General features: G+C 35.2%; 1 protein-coding gene and 1 pseudogene across 2 annotated transcripts; both read right to left on the bottom strand.

Moving 5' to 3' along the window:
• Positions 1-2563, bottom strand: LOC143587339 (tetraspanin-2-like; annotated as a pseudogene). Its single transcript, XR_013144872.1, has 2 exons — positions 2121-2563; positions 1-473 (listed from the first exon to the last, which is right to left on the bottom strand). The product of XR_013144872.1 is annotated as a tetraspanin-2-like (transcript).
• Positions 2564-8523: 5960 nt separating this feature from the next.
• On the bottom strand, positions 8524-10134 carry LOC143587351 (transcription factor KUA1-like). Its single transcript, XM_077068663.1, has 3 exons — positions 9487-10134; positions 9132-9328; positions 8524-8844 (listed from the first exon to the last, which is right to left on the bottom strand). The coding sequence occupies exons 1-3, from the start codon at positions 9824-9826 to the stop codon at positions 8524-8526; spliced, it is 858 nt and encodes a 285-aa protein (XP_076924778.1). The 5' UTR covers positions 9827-10134.
• Between the last annotated feature and the right edge of the window lie 3527 nt (positions 10135-13661).

The following is a 13661-nucleotide window of genomic DNA, read 5'->3' on the forward strand; positions in this document are numbered from 1 at the left end:
CTCATATACTATTAGAACACAAAAGGAACATACACACCACTAGCTATATATCATTCTACCACATTAGTAACCAAAACATAACTAAACAAACCACTAAACACCTAAAAGAAACCGAAAACAACAAGTTCTAGCAAGTTTTAAAGTCCGTCTGGTACAACTTTTCAAGTCCAACCTCGTTTATACCTTCGAAAAATTTCTTCTGTTTGCGCGTTTCTATACGCGCTACAAGCAATAAGATAAAGGCATATGAGAGCCACCACAGCTACGATCAATATCACATTCGCCTTTCTCCATTCTTTCCTTAGGTTCCCTAGCAAACCAGCTTTACACAAGTCACAATCATAGCACAGATGGTTCGGGTCATTGTTCCATATAGGACAATCCGTATCACCCGTTGGGTTAGTCGGGTTGATCCACATTATCGGGTTCACGTATTGGTATCCGCACACGGTTGGAGGCTTGCAACATCCTGACTGAAACAATGCCAAGAAATAAAATTATATAATTTTATTTATTTTTATTTTTATTTTTATTTTATATAAATATGAAGTGTAAAATGTAAATTGCTTTATTCATGACCAATCATTGAAGCAGACAGAAAATTGGATGCATGTGATGCCTTTTGAAGTGTCTTGAATGAGGCCAAAAATTGAACCTTAACGGGTTGGGTGCAAGTTTTAAAATCATTGCCACATGGAAGTAGGTAGAATATTCACACATTATACCCTTTAGTAGTAAGTCTAATTTAGCACTCATTTAGCACTCATCTAGCTTATCAATTATATTGACAAGTTTGATCAATAAATAATAATATAGACAAATTAAGTAGGCCCACTACCAATTATCTCACAAATAATGTTGTTAAGGGTAAAAAAACAATTTTAAGTTATGTTTTTAACAATAAACCACATCAAAACTTGTAATTATAATTCTATGCATAAACATTTATATAGCTACTCCTAAACATAGTTTACTTTTTACAACAGGTAATAAATAAGAGGTAAACCAGAACAATGTACAACTAGGGATGATGGATGCATAGATTACAATCTCTTGTAGAGAAACAAGTTCTGCAAGACAGTAAACGAATCGATAAAATGCTCGAAATGACCAGAGCTTTTTTCGAGCTCGAGTCAAGCCCAAGCCTAAATAAAGCTAAAAGCTCATGTAGTTATTGAGCCCGAGCTCGGTATGAGATGCTCATTTAGGCTCGTCAAGTCTTAATGAACCATTATTTTTAGTTTTACTACTTTTGAGCTTCTATGTATATATTTTAAGCTGCCCGGTTGAACTAGAATCGAGCTTAAACTCGTTTAAGTTTTTCTGAAAATATATAAAAATAATTAAATTAATAATAAAAGAGCCGAGCTCGAACTTGAAAAAACGACCCACGAGCGAAGCTCAAGCTTTTGAAAAAAGATCTCGAAACGAGCCAAATTTGAGCACGAGTTTTCGCAAGTCAAAAACGAGTCGAGCCTGGACTCAACTTGGCGCGGCTCGTTTACACCCCCTACTAGGGGTGTAAATGAACCTCTTCAAGCTTAACGAGACTCCGAGCTCGGTAAAAGAAGCTCATTTAGGCTCTTCAAGTTTGACCTCTTTTGGACTTCGATGTATTAATTTCACACCGCACAAAATGACTCAAACAGTGCTTAAGATCGTTTAAGTTTTTTCTTAAAATATATAAAAGTAAATAAAAGAAGGTTTATAATTTGGTTAATGAATAATAAATGAGCTGAACCCGAACTTGAAAAACAACCCACGAGCTGACCTCGAGCTTTTAAAAAAAGAGCTTGAAACAAGCCGAGCACGAGCTCTCGTAAGCTAAAACGAGTTGAGCTCGGCCCAATTTACGAGAGCTCGAGCTCGGCTTGTTTCAAGCTCTGTTTTTAAAAGCTCGAGGTCAGCTTGTGGGTTGTTTTTCAAGTTCGGGTTCAGCTCGTTTATTATTCATTAACCAATTTATAAACCTTCTTTTTATTTACTTTTATATATTTAAAAAATAATCTTAAACAAGTCTAAGCTCAGCTCAAGCTCGTACACTCGTGTAGTACCTAAAATCAAAGGAAAAGAAAAGGGGCATTTACGTATTTTCCCTTCCTAAACTTTGAAATTAATACCTGAAGAGGCGAGATATGAGAAGCATAAAACTGATCAGCACTATACATCTCCTGCGTCAACTTAGTACAAGTCGACGACGAGACGACGCCAAGCACGCCCTAACCCTCCTCATCCGTCACATGGTCTCTCAACCACGTCGAAAACCCGCGCAACCTGTACTCCTTAAACCTCCTTCCATCAGCATCAACCGCTCCACTCCGCCGTGTAACAGATAATGCCAGTACCAAAAGCACAAGGCCAGTGATAATAAGAAGAGGTAGAGTGCGAGCAGGCCTTGTTTGTTGTAGTAGGCGCCTATGAAGCCGGTTAATGCGAGTAAGAGGCCGATGATGAGAACCGGCCAGCGGACGCACTCGTTGTCCGGTTTGGAAGCGAGCCAGATGCCTAAGGTGATGATGGGGATGGAGCAGAGGATGGCTATGATGTTGTTGCTTACGGCCATGGTTGGGAAAGTGAGAAGATGGTAGATGTAATAAAGATATATATCCGTTATAGGAGACCTTTTTTATTAAATTTTAAGTATATAGGCTTTTATTAATCCCAATTATTGTCTTTTGGTCACTGTTGGTCTTAATTAATGAATTTGCTACTCACAACTTTTAACGTATTTGTTCCAATGGTCCGCGACTAACAGAATCCTAACGCCGTTAGTTTCAGGTCGTCGGAAAAACGTTTTTCGGCCGGAAAAGTCAAATTTGTTGCCGGAAACCACCACCTGAACACCGCAACTACCACCAATTGACTCATCGCCAACCAACTACCACCACTTGAGCACCATCAACCGATTTCAACAATGGTTCTAGGGCTTCCGACGACCTCAATAATTGGGGTTTTTACTATAAAAAGGTTCCTATAGGTCCAATACAAAGTTACCAAGATGTTTGGGACGAAAATGTTGAGTTTTCGGGAAACAAATGAGTTTTCCGGTCAAAAACGTTTTTCCGGCGACCTGAAACTAACGACGTTAGGATTCTGTTAGTCGCGGACCGTTATGAACAAATACGTTAAAAGTTGGGACCGTCAGCAACCAATTCGTTAGTTGGGACCTGTAGTGACCAAAAGACGATAGTTATGATTAATAAAAACTATTATACCTAAATTTTATTAAGAAAAACTGAAATATATCCATTACTTGATACGTGTATATAAGTCACTAGTTTTATCCTCCGTATTACGGGGTTGGTTTACATTGTTTGTTTCTAATATTTATATATTTTTTTGGATTTTAATTTTATTTATTGTAAGGACGTTAATAATTTATTTAGGATTTTATGATGAAAGAGATTCACAAATAAATAAGATGTTATAGCATGATTTAAAAGCCATATGGGTTAATGTAGATATTGAGCAAATTATTGTGTACTAAATGAGATGCATGTATTGTGTACTAGTATAGATATTGAGAGCAAATTACGTTTTTTTTCTCGTGGTTTGTTTATTTCTATAGATATTGAGAGCAAATTACGTTTTTTTGTCTCGTGGTTTGTTTATTTCAGATGGACAAAAGAACAAAGGGTCCATAACTCCATAAGCATGGGTAAATTATTAAGGTACAAGATACTAAGACCTAGAGGTGTACAAACCGGGTTTTTTAAATATTCAGGTTCGGATATGGAACCAGGTTCGGGTATGATCGGATATTGGAAAATCGGGTATTGGTAATACTCGGGTCGGGTTTGGGTCCGGATATTATCTCTAAAAACCATACCATATGCATCGGGTTCGGGTTGGGTATAGAACCGGGTATTCTAAAACCGGGTATTTGAATACCCTATTTCCGGGTATTGAAAAAACCCTATTTTGGGTTTTCTTTAGGTTTTTTTCGAGTTTTTTTTCAGGTATAGATTGGATTTTTTTTAAGAGGTTACAATTTTCAGGGGTATTTTAGGGTATTTTTCAGGTATAGATCGGGTATTTGAAAAACCCGGTTTTGGGTAATGGAAAAACCCAGTTCCGGTTTTCGGGTATTACCGGGTATAAATCGGGCCCGGTTCCGGGTACGGGTTTTGGTACTAAAATGCATACCCTATCCGTACCCTACGGGTAGGGTCGGGTACGGGTTAGGGTATTAAAAATCCGGGTATAAAAAAAACTAGTTCCGGGTATTTTTTTCGGGTCTGGTTTCAGGTTCGGCTTTCTTTTCACCTCTACTATGACCAGGAGAAATTAGGTTAATGTGAGGAGGGCTAGGGGAAAATTAGTTCAGGCCCAAAATATCATCAAGCCCAAACGGGCCATTATCCACCCTGGCTCTTTTCCTAGATCAAGGCCCAAAAGAAAATTAAAAGTTTTGGCCTGACCAATATTGCATGGGCTACCCATTTTAGAGCTTGACCATTTCACATTTGAGGGTCTTATAAGGTCTATTGGTCTAGTATAGAGGTGCACAAAATACCCATTTTCAAACTTAACCCGGTGTATCTGATTTGAAACCGGTTCCTATTTATTAGGGATGAGTTTGGTACCGTACCAGTATCGGTACCAAAAATCCCGATCCCGAAAATAGCAAATTTTTGGTACCGGTACCGGTACCGAAATGTTTGGTTCGGTACCGGTATTTAAGGTAAAATTCGGGAAATACCGGTACCAGTACCGGTCCCGAAAACTCAAAACCTTGGTATTGATTCAGTACCAGTACCATACCGTTTGTTTAAAATCTAAACGAACATAAATGAACAAATATAAATGAACATACATGAACAAATGTAAATGAACACAAACAAACATAAACGAACTTAAATGAAAACACCTAAATGAACACAAATTAACAAATATAAAATCTTTAAGCAGATGACCTATCTAGATAATATTTAATTATTTTCTATTTATACATAAACTAACATAACTGAACAGACATAAACAAACATAAATGAACGTTCATGAACATAAATGAACGAACGGAACATGTGTTCATGTTTGTTCGTTTAATTAAACGAACACAAGTTTTTTGTTCAAGTTCGTTCGTTTATTAAATAAACGAACATAAACTAACTTCCCGCCGAACGGTTCACGAATGTTCACAGAACGTTCGGTTCGTTTACAGGCCTACTACAACCACTTGACCACCGCCACCCGCACCACCAATACCACCACCTCCGCCACCACCACAACCATCGCCCCTACCGCCTGACTGCCACCACCACCACCTCCATCGCCACCACCATATTGGTCACCGGAGCTACCACCACCTCCGTCGCCACCACCATTTTCGTCACCAGAGCTACCACCACCGTCGCCAATGTAGTTTTTTTTTCGTAAAAAAAATAATTTTGTGACATGAGTATTTTTATTATTTCTATTTCATTCATATAATTTTTTTGGATACCAAACAACATAAAGTAATAATTCATTTCATTCCTATAGATTAACCAAACAATACAAAGGAATGGTAATGATCCATTTCATTCTCTTGTCAATTCTATTCATTCTCCCATTTCATTCCCCTTTCATTTCATTACCTCCAACCAAAGATACCCTAAATGTGACCCAAAAAAAAAGCACGATGTTAAAGTTGTGAGGACCGTATTAGAAAAGAGGTAGATACCCTCTCTTTAAATTCTCTAGCTTTGTTTTATGTCACGTTTTTGTTTTGTGCCAACAAATGCAAGTAATTTTCAACGTAAATATATATGCATTTGTACCGAATCAAACGTGTCATGAAGTTTAAAACGAACTCTACTTTGCATTTTGTTTACCTTGTTCGTGACTCGTGACATTATCAAAGTGCCACTAATTTTACGTCTTTTGACAAATAAAAAGGAGTTAAATATACGGCGAATAGTTCTCTACACGCCTACAATCTTTTGATTATATGTTCGAATCTTGTTCTTGACGTAACTTAATTATCAGTTTGACGGGATTTAACGATTAATGAAATTCGATGGTTAGGAATTGATATTTTTTTACACAAAATGAGCATTGACAAAAATATAAATAATTTTAAGCTTATGTAAAGAAGTTTCTCCACATCATTAGGAACAAAGGGATAAGTGTTGGATGAGATTGATGGTGACACTATTGGACACCATATAGTCATATACCAACATATAAATCCATAGTAAGGTAAAGAATGATCACCTTTCTTTTCCTCTTCCAAATTTTATGCTGTATAAGTGTGTTTATGAGTTCTCATGCGCACTTAGTTATCGAACTAACTCGTTTTATTAATGTTTACTATACAAAACAATTAAATAAAGAACAATCATGTCCAACAAGTTTTACTTATGACGAAGCTATTGATAGGGTCTGTGAAACGTGAGATATAAACAAATCAGACATCTACCATAAGGAATAGAAAGATTGTTTCTAGTAAGACCACCTGCTCTAGGAAAGACTTGCATGCAAGGCATGGTTACAAAATATAAAATGCTAGTGTGCTAATGATGTTTTCATAACTACATAAAACGAACGCTACCAAAAAAATAGTTATAGGTACAATATCATAAAACATCAAACTTCATTGCAGGAAGACAATCACAAGCAAATTCCACCTAAGACATACCCCCCCAAACCAAAGTCCTTAACCCTAATTCTACGTCTCCACGAACTCCTATCCTAGATCATGTCCTCTGAGAGGTATAACCCTTAGCAAATTCTGCCTAATCTGCTCATCTCATATGAGTTTAGGCCTGCCTCTAATCTTCTTCCCTTTCACAAAGAGTGTTAATCCGAACAATCAATTAGCACCCGGGCGTTCGTTAATTATAGAAGCTTTCTCCCGACATAACCTTCATGAATGATGCCTTAAACTTGACGGGTAGTGACAATAAGTTGCATTTCATTTCATGTATTTCTTCCACGTGAGCATGTGTAGATTACACGTTTCTTTACTTTGTTGGTTTTGTAACATCCACACAAAATATGTGAACGTTAATGATGATACCTAGGATGGAAAAATAAACAAAAATGATAAAAAGACATCTATCCAAGAAAAAGGGTTTCGAAGAATTTGATCCAAACATGCATGTCTTTACACATCAAATGATTTGGATTATATATAATTGAAATCAAGAAACTTGTCCAAGTTAAATGCATGATGTATCATATCATTTTCAGTAGGTCATGTATAAATGTGCCAGGCTGAGCCCGAGCTTGACTAGGCTCGAGCTCGGTGTTTTAAATTACTAGAGCTCGAACTTTTTTATTATTTGTTAATTAATTCTAATACGTGCTTAATTAGTTTCATATACTTATATAAAACTTTAAATGAGATTAAGGTTGGCTCGGGCTCGTGTAGTACCTTAAACTAGCCAAAGCACAACTTGAGTTTAGTTGTACAGTGTGAAATTAACATATAGAAGTTGAAAAAAAGGTAAAACTTAAAAATACACAAGGCTCAAACTCGCGCTCGATAACTAAACGACTCATTTCAAGCTTTTGATTGTTCCGGACTCAAGTAGCTTGCGAGCAGCTCGGCTCGTTATACCCCTAATTTTCGGACACGTGTCTCAAATCCTCCAAAAAGAAAACTTATCTTGAATCTTAATAATATTCATCTTGGTAATGCATGTAAGGTTCAGCAGTATCCCTGGAGACAAAAGCTTGAGGATTATGAAGGTCTAGACTAATCTAAAAGCATTTCTCAGATTTATTGTATCTTTCCATCTTGTCTTCATCCTATAGAAAGGTCCACATCGTATATAGTTTCGAGTTGCATGATATCGAACAGATTAACAAGGGTTATGCTAAACGTACCATCTTTTTTTTACTCTTTATACTTGTTACACTCTCTGGCCTCGCCTCTCGGGTTTAATAATCTATAAAATTTGTTTCATCTTGGTAATGCATGTAATTGTTATCATTTAAAAAAATAATCATATCCTATTTCCTATACATCATAAAATGATCATACTTGTTACACATGCCTCTAGTCCTAAATGTTGCTAAAGTAATTTAAAGTGAAACTTTATGTTTCTTGTATGGAGAGTAATTAGGTATTGATAACGATGGGATCCTTTTCTCAATTATATAATGTGTTTATGATGTGGATAACATTATGGAAGATTATGGTTATCATTTTAAAAAAATGATCATATCCTATTTCCTATACATCAGATAAAATTTTAAAGCATTCTTTTAGAAGAAATCACACACACACATATAGATATATGATTATGTTACGAGGATGTCTATATCGGTAATATTTGATTTTTTTGCGATACGACTAGTAATGTGATACGAGTAACTAACAATATAAACATAATTCCGATGCTATATATATGAAAGAGTTAGCAAATAGGAGAGAATTTCCGCTCACAATAATATTGAAACCCTAATTGCGCATAATCGCATATATATGCATTTGTCCTTACAAAACTATCTTTTAAACAAAGTACTAGACACATGTTAAATGTCCCAAAGTTAAAAGAAAATATCTACAACATTTGATGATCAAACTTTGACCTAAATAACACTAATAATTGGTCCAAGTTGGTGGGAAGTGGTAGATGACTTGTTTTGCTCAATTGGGTTTGGGGCAGCAAGAGTAAGTTTTAAATCAAGAGTACCACTTTTTGTAGAAGCATGAACCTGAGAACATATTGATACTGTTTCATAGGATTTGACCATTGGATTATAGTAAACATTCTCTTGATTTAGAGAACTGAAATCTACAAGAGAAAGATTGTCATTGTAATGTTGATGTTCATCAAATGAGCTTGTTTGAATCATACCACAATTGTTTTCTTGATTTTGTAGTGCATTCTTGATGTTGTTGCCTCTCACCTATGACAACCATGAAAGTAACTTTTCACTTATTCATCAAGAAAAAAACATGGGTTTTCCAGAATTTCTTTCTAACTCCAACCCCCCCCCCCCCCCCAATTCGGAATGCGATTTCCTGCATTACAGGGTTGTACCTTGTGCATTAAGGGTTGTACATTGTGCTAAAGTTTTAAACTTCATCGAATGTGTTGCATGGTTCAAGAAAGCAACGGATAACGCATTTCGTGGTACAACCCTTTTAGCATGAAGTAAAACATTGCAATGTATGACCATGCAATAATACCTACCATGTCAAAGAGGCTTGACCGACGTTTCTTGTTGACAAGACTCGTGAGCCGGAGGAAGTACTTTTGAGCATGACTTGCAACTTGTGTAGGTGTCCTTGTGATCACAAAGTTTATTGAAATTCCTCTCCAATCACCTTTTCCTAGCTTCTCAAGCCCAGCCAGAAATCGTCGGTGTTCGTCTTCTGACCAAGGAAGACCTAAAAAATTACCCATTCCAATACATTATCACTGAAAACACGCATGTCCTAATAATATACATAATGTTACATAACATAGCATAACTTATATAGGAACTTTTAATAGCCATTTCATACTTTGATTTGTAATAAACGATTTAAACAATATTTATGCATACCCTTTTTCCTTTCTTGAGCTCGAGTAATGATGTCGTTTGAAAGATAACTATCTGACATGTTCTTGTCAGTTAGGTCATTGATGGAGACCCGAGAGGAAGATAAAGAAGAACATGATGAATTTGAAGTTGAAGTCGATAGCGATAAGGAAGACGACACACAATCTATGCTAAGACATTTCTTCATGGACATAGAATGTGGTGAGTCAAGTTGAACTCCAAATAGCCTTAGACCACCTCCTCCGCTTACCAAAATCGTGTTATTGACATTGCATCTATTGTAACTAGTGCAAGTTCTTGAATTGTGGCCTATGTTTCCACAATGGGAGCATTTTCTCACCATTTTTGTTCAAAGTTTTGCATAAACAAAGAAGCAAGAATGATTCCCCCAAAAAAACACACTTTGAGATAGAGAGAAAGAGAAGTGTTAGGTTTGGAACTAAGGGAAATAATGATGATGATATATGTGTAGTGGGAGGTATGGTTTTAAGCAACAATGGATGCAAAGCTAAGAATAATTAAGTGGATGGATATTCCCTTTTACCATTTGGGTACTTTCCCAAATAAAATGGATAAAGTTATATTATTAGAATCACTTATCTTCATGTATATTTTTGTCTTGTAGGTTTGAGTAGCATCTTTTAATGAATTTCAGGATAATCATGCTTTATAGGATAATCATGTTATATCAAGTGTATATTACACATATTCGAGTTGGTTTAAGAAAAAATCGTGTGTTGTATCCGTCTGCTTGTATTACTGTACGAGTTAGCCGATCGATGAGCTTGTTTTTCCTTTCACGTGATAGGTCCAGATTCAACATTTTGCAAAATAATACTATGCAAATCCAAGTTGTTTAATGATGTAACTTGAGAAAATAACAAAATAAAATATAAATTGTTGTACTTGTTTTATAATAAAGTTTTGACTGTTTCTTTGATTAAAATGATATTTTTCATGAATTTATAAGTTTCAATAAGATACATAGTTTACCAAAGATGAAGTGTTTGATAGGAAATTGATACATATATGTTATGTTGAATTGTTGATAACAAAATAAAAATAAAAATAAAAATACTTAAAAAAAGGATTTAAAAAATTATTAAACCATTTTTACATTTTATATGTCAACTTACACACCATATTCAATTATTCAACCATTGGGTGTTATATATATTTTTTAAATTTCTAAAGTAAGTTGCACAACATTGGTCTAGACTCATCTCTTCAAGATTAGAGGTCAGCAAAATCAACCAATTAGGTCGGATTGGATCTTATACAAAGATTAAATGTGTTTATTTTATATCTTTTTGAAGAATCTTATCAGATCTAAATTACAATACATGTTTAAATCGTAAGCATTGTCTAGTGGCATTCTCTCATGAAATAATGAATTCAATTAATTGAGAAACTAATGATTTAAATCAATTTATGCTTAGAATCAGTGATTACCATCATAAACCATACTTTTCAGTAACCGAATAGTTAAACCAAATAATTATGAAAATCTCGAAACAGAAACATTCGTTTTAAGCCATAAAGCTAGAGGACATTATCACGTGCAACTCAACGTATTTAGAGAACTCGACGTACAACTTAATACTATTTTAGACGTGTCAACCTGTTTATGATCCAAACCTGTTTCAACTCATGTCATGAATTGACTATTCAAGTCATTTTTATAATCTAATACACAAATATAGTTGACACATCGTATCATATAATTTCTCTCTTTGATTAGCATGTGTGGGGTCCACTTGCATTTTCAAATAATTTCCTCAATCATTCAGGTGCATATAGCAATTTATATCCATACATACAAAAAAATGAAAAATATCACTTCATTGGCTGATCTATTTGAGATCATCTGGCAATTGGCATTACTATTAGAAGGAATCTTTTTCAACACCATATAAAATCTTTCCGCGAACTTCTGTGTATTTCTAGTTACTTATCGTGTCAATTACCAATTCTTGGTCATTGAGATTCGTGGTAATTTGGATTAATATTTAGGTATAGATATTACCTCTTTTTTCTCCTTTCAAACAAATTGAAATAATATGTAACTTAATAAGCCTTCCTTGTCTATGTTCTTTTCATGACAATATTTCATATTCTTTTGTCATAATCATTGACTCATTGTGCAAGTTGAGAATTCTTGATATCTAAAACACACGTATATACAGTGTCGTAAAAATCGTTACTCACTAGTCGGGTGGTGGGTTGGGGACTAGCGATTAGTCGGGATTAATCGAGATTAATCAGGATTAATCGGATCGGACTTTAATGTATAATTTTCAGTTTTATATACACACACATTTTTATATGTAATTTTCATTTTTATGCATACACAAACACATTTAGGCTGGAAATTGGCTGGAATCTCGTCGGAAATCGCTGACTTTTGCCGAAATTTCACCGGAAAACCGGAAACCACCGATTTTTGGCGAAACCTCATCGGAAAAGGCCAATTAATCCTGATTTTGGCCGGATTTGACTATTGACCGATTAATTGGCCGATTAGCCCAAAATTAATCAGTGAAGTGGGGACTAGCGATTAGTTGGGGATTAATCAATGCCTAGTCGGGATTTTTGCAACACTGCATATATACGCACATACATACATATATATATTATAGGACCGTTCAATATAGAACTAATTCAACTTAGAAAAATGTAAGAACCGAAGAAACACTTGTATATAGTTTATTGTGCGTAGAAGATAATCACCAGCGCGATTGGATAGGAAAAAGTCCATAAAAACCGTCTTATTTATCACACTTAAAACAATATGTACAAATGTCTATGTAATTCTTATAGTTCTCTACTAATATCACATTTAAACTTATATATATTGATGTTCAAGTGTCCATCACACTATATAATAATTCTCACCCTAAATCATATTGACCAAACAAGATGGTCTCCACTAAGGCTGGCATAATATAAGAACGGCGTACGATAATAAGAACGGCATCCGTAATTTGCTTCCTTCTAGAGAAGCAAAGTCTATGCATACGTGATACGGATACTACAATGCGTGCATCAAGTACAACCCCGAAAAGCAGACTAGATAACCTTCATGTTCACGAGCCTATATCTGAAAACCAAAATAGTATACAAAACTCAAATATCACAGATGTTGATCCAACACAAGGATTTTAGAGTGTTTGGATGTGAATATTGTGACTTTTTAAGAATCAAAATCTAGATCCATATAAGCAGATATATAAACGCTCAAAAACGATTATCTGCTTATGAAAACCGCAATAGGTAGCTAAGTTGTTTAAACTTTAAATTAGCAATCCCAATTCTCAAACACCCACCTAAAGCAAAGGATATATATTAATAGGTGTGTAGTCAATGTTGCAAAAATCCCGACTAGGCCTGATTAATCGCTAGTCCTCATTCACTGATTAATTTTGGGCTAATCGGTCAATGGTCAAATCCGGCCAAAATCAAGATTAATCGGACTTAATCCGCTTTCTCTAATGAGGTTCTAGCCAAAATCGGCAGTTTCCAGCGAGAATCTAGCCAATTTCCGGCCAAAATGTGTTTGTGTATGTATAAAACTAAAAAATATACATTAAAGTCCGATCCAATTAATACTGATTATCGCTAGTCTCCACCCCACCGCCTGACTGACGACTAGCGATTTTTAGAACGCTGGTTTGTACTCATCTCAATATTAGCTTTATTTCAACTTCTTAGTGGATTCTCCTCCTTATAGGGCTATTTTGATCCTAATATGTTATTTAATATGAAAAGGTCAACAGTCTTTTAGCACTAATATTATCATAACATAAAAACCATTTACTAATAGTATGAGTTTTCATGCATATCAGTTGTGGAAAAGCACTAATACTATATTACTAGGATCAAATCTAAATGCTTTTTTAAATACAAAAGTACTATCATCTATCAAAAGTAATAAACAAGTACAAATGAGGGTTAAGTAGGAAACCAAATTAGATCCTTGTGTACTTGTAGGCATGAATATGATATACTATAAGTTTGGTGGTTGAATGGTACTAGATTGCTTGATTATCAATCAAGCAATCTAGTACCATTCAACCACCAAACTTACATCAAAAATGGTTAAAAACTTTGTAGACATGATATACACGAAATTATTTCACGTATCTTCTACAAGCCCACGTATCATCATAAACAGGCCG

This window comes from Bidens hawaiensis, unplaced genomic scaffold (genome assembly GCF_021521415.1).
Source record: "Bidens hawaiensis isolate Kalapana, Puna unplaced genomic scaffold, B.hawaiensis_p1.1 tig00035461_1, whole genome shotgun sequence".
NCBI lineage: Eukaryota > Viridiplantae > Streptophyta > Magnoliopsida > Asterales > Asteraceae > Bidens > Bidens hawaiensis.

What these genes read in the sequence shown, in the direction of transcription:
- LOC143587351 (XM_077068663.1), bottom strand. Translation starts at nt 9,826, where the DNA reads ATGGTGAGAAAATGCTCCCATTGTGGAAACATAGGCCACAATTCAAGA. An exon ending in AGCTCAAGAAAGGAAAAAGG is followed by an intron (nt 9,329 to 9,486) that starts GTATGCATAAAT and finishes GTAATTTTTTAG; the next exon opens with GTCTTCCTTGGTCAGAAGAC. An exon ending in GGTCAAGCCTCTTTGACATG is followed by an intron (nt 8,845 to 9,131) that starts GTAGGTATTATT and finishes TGGTTGTCATAG; the next exon opens with GTGAGAGGCAACAACATCAA.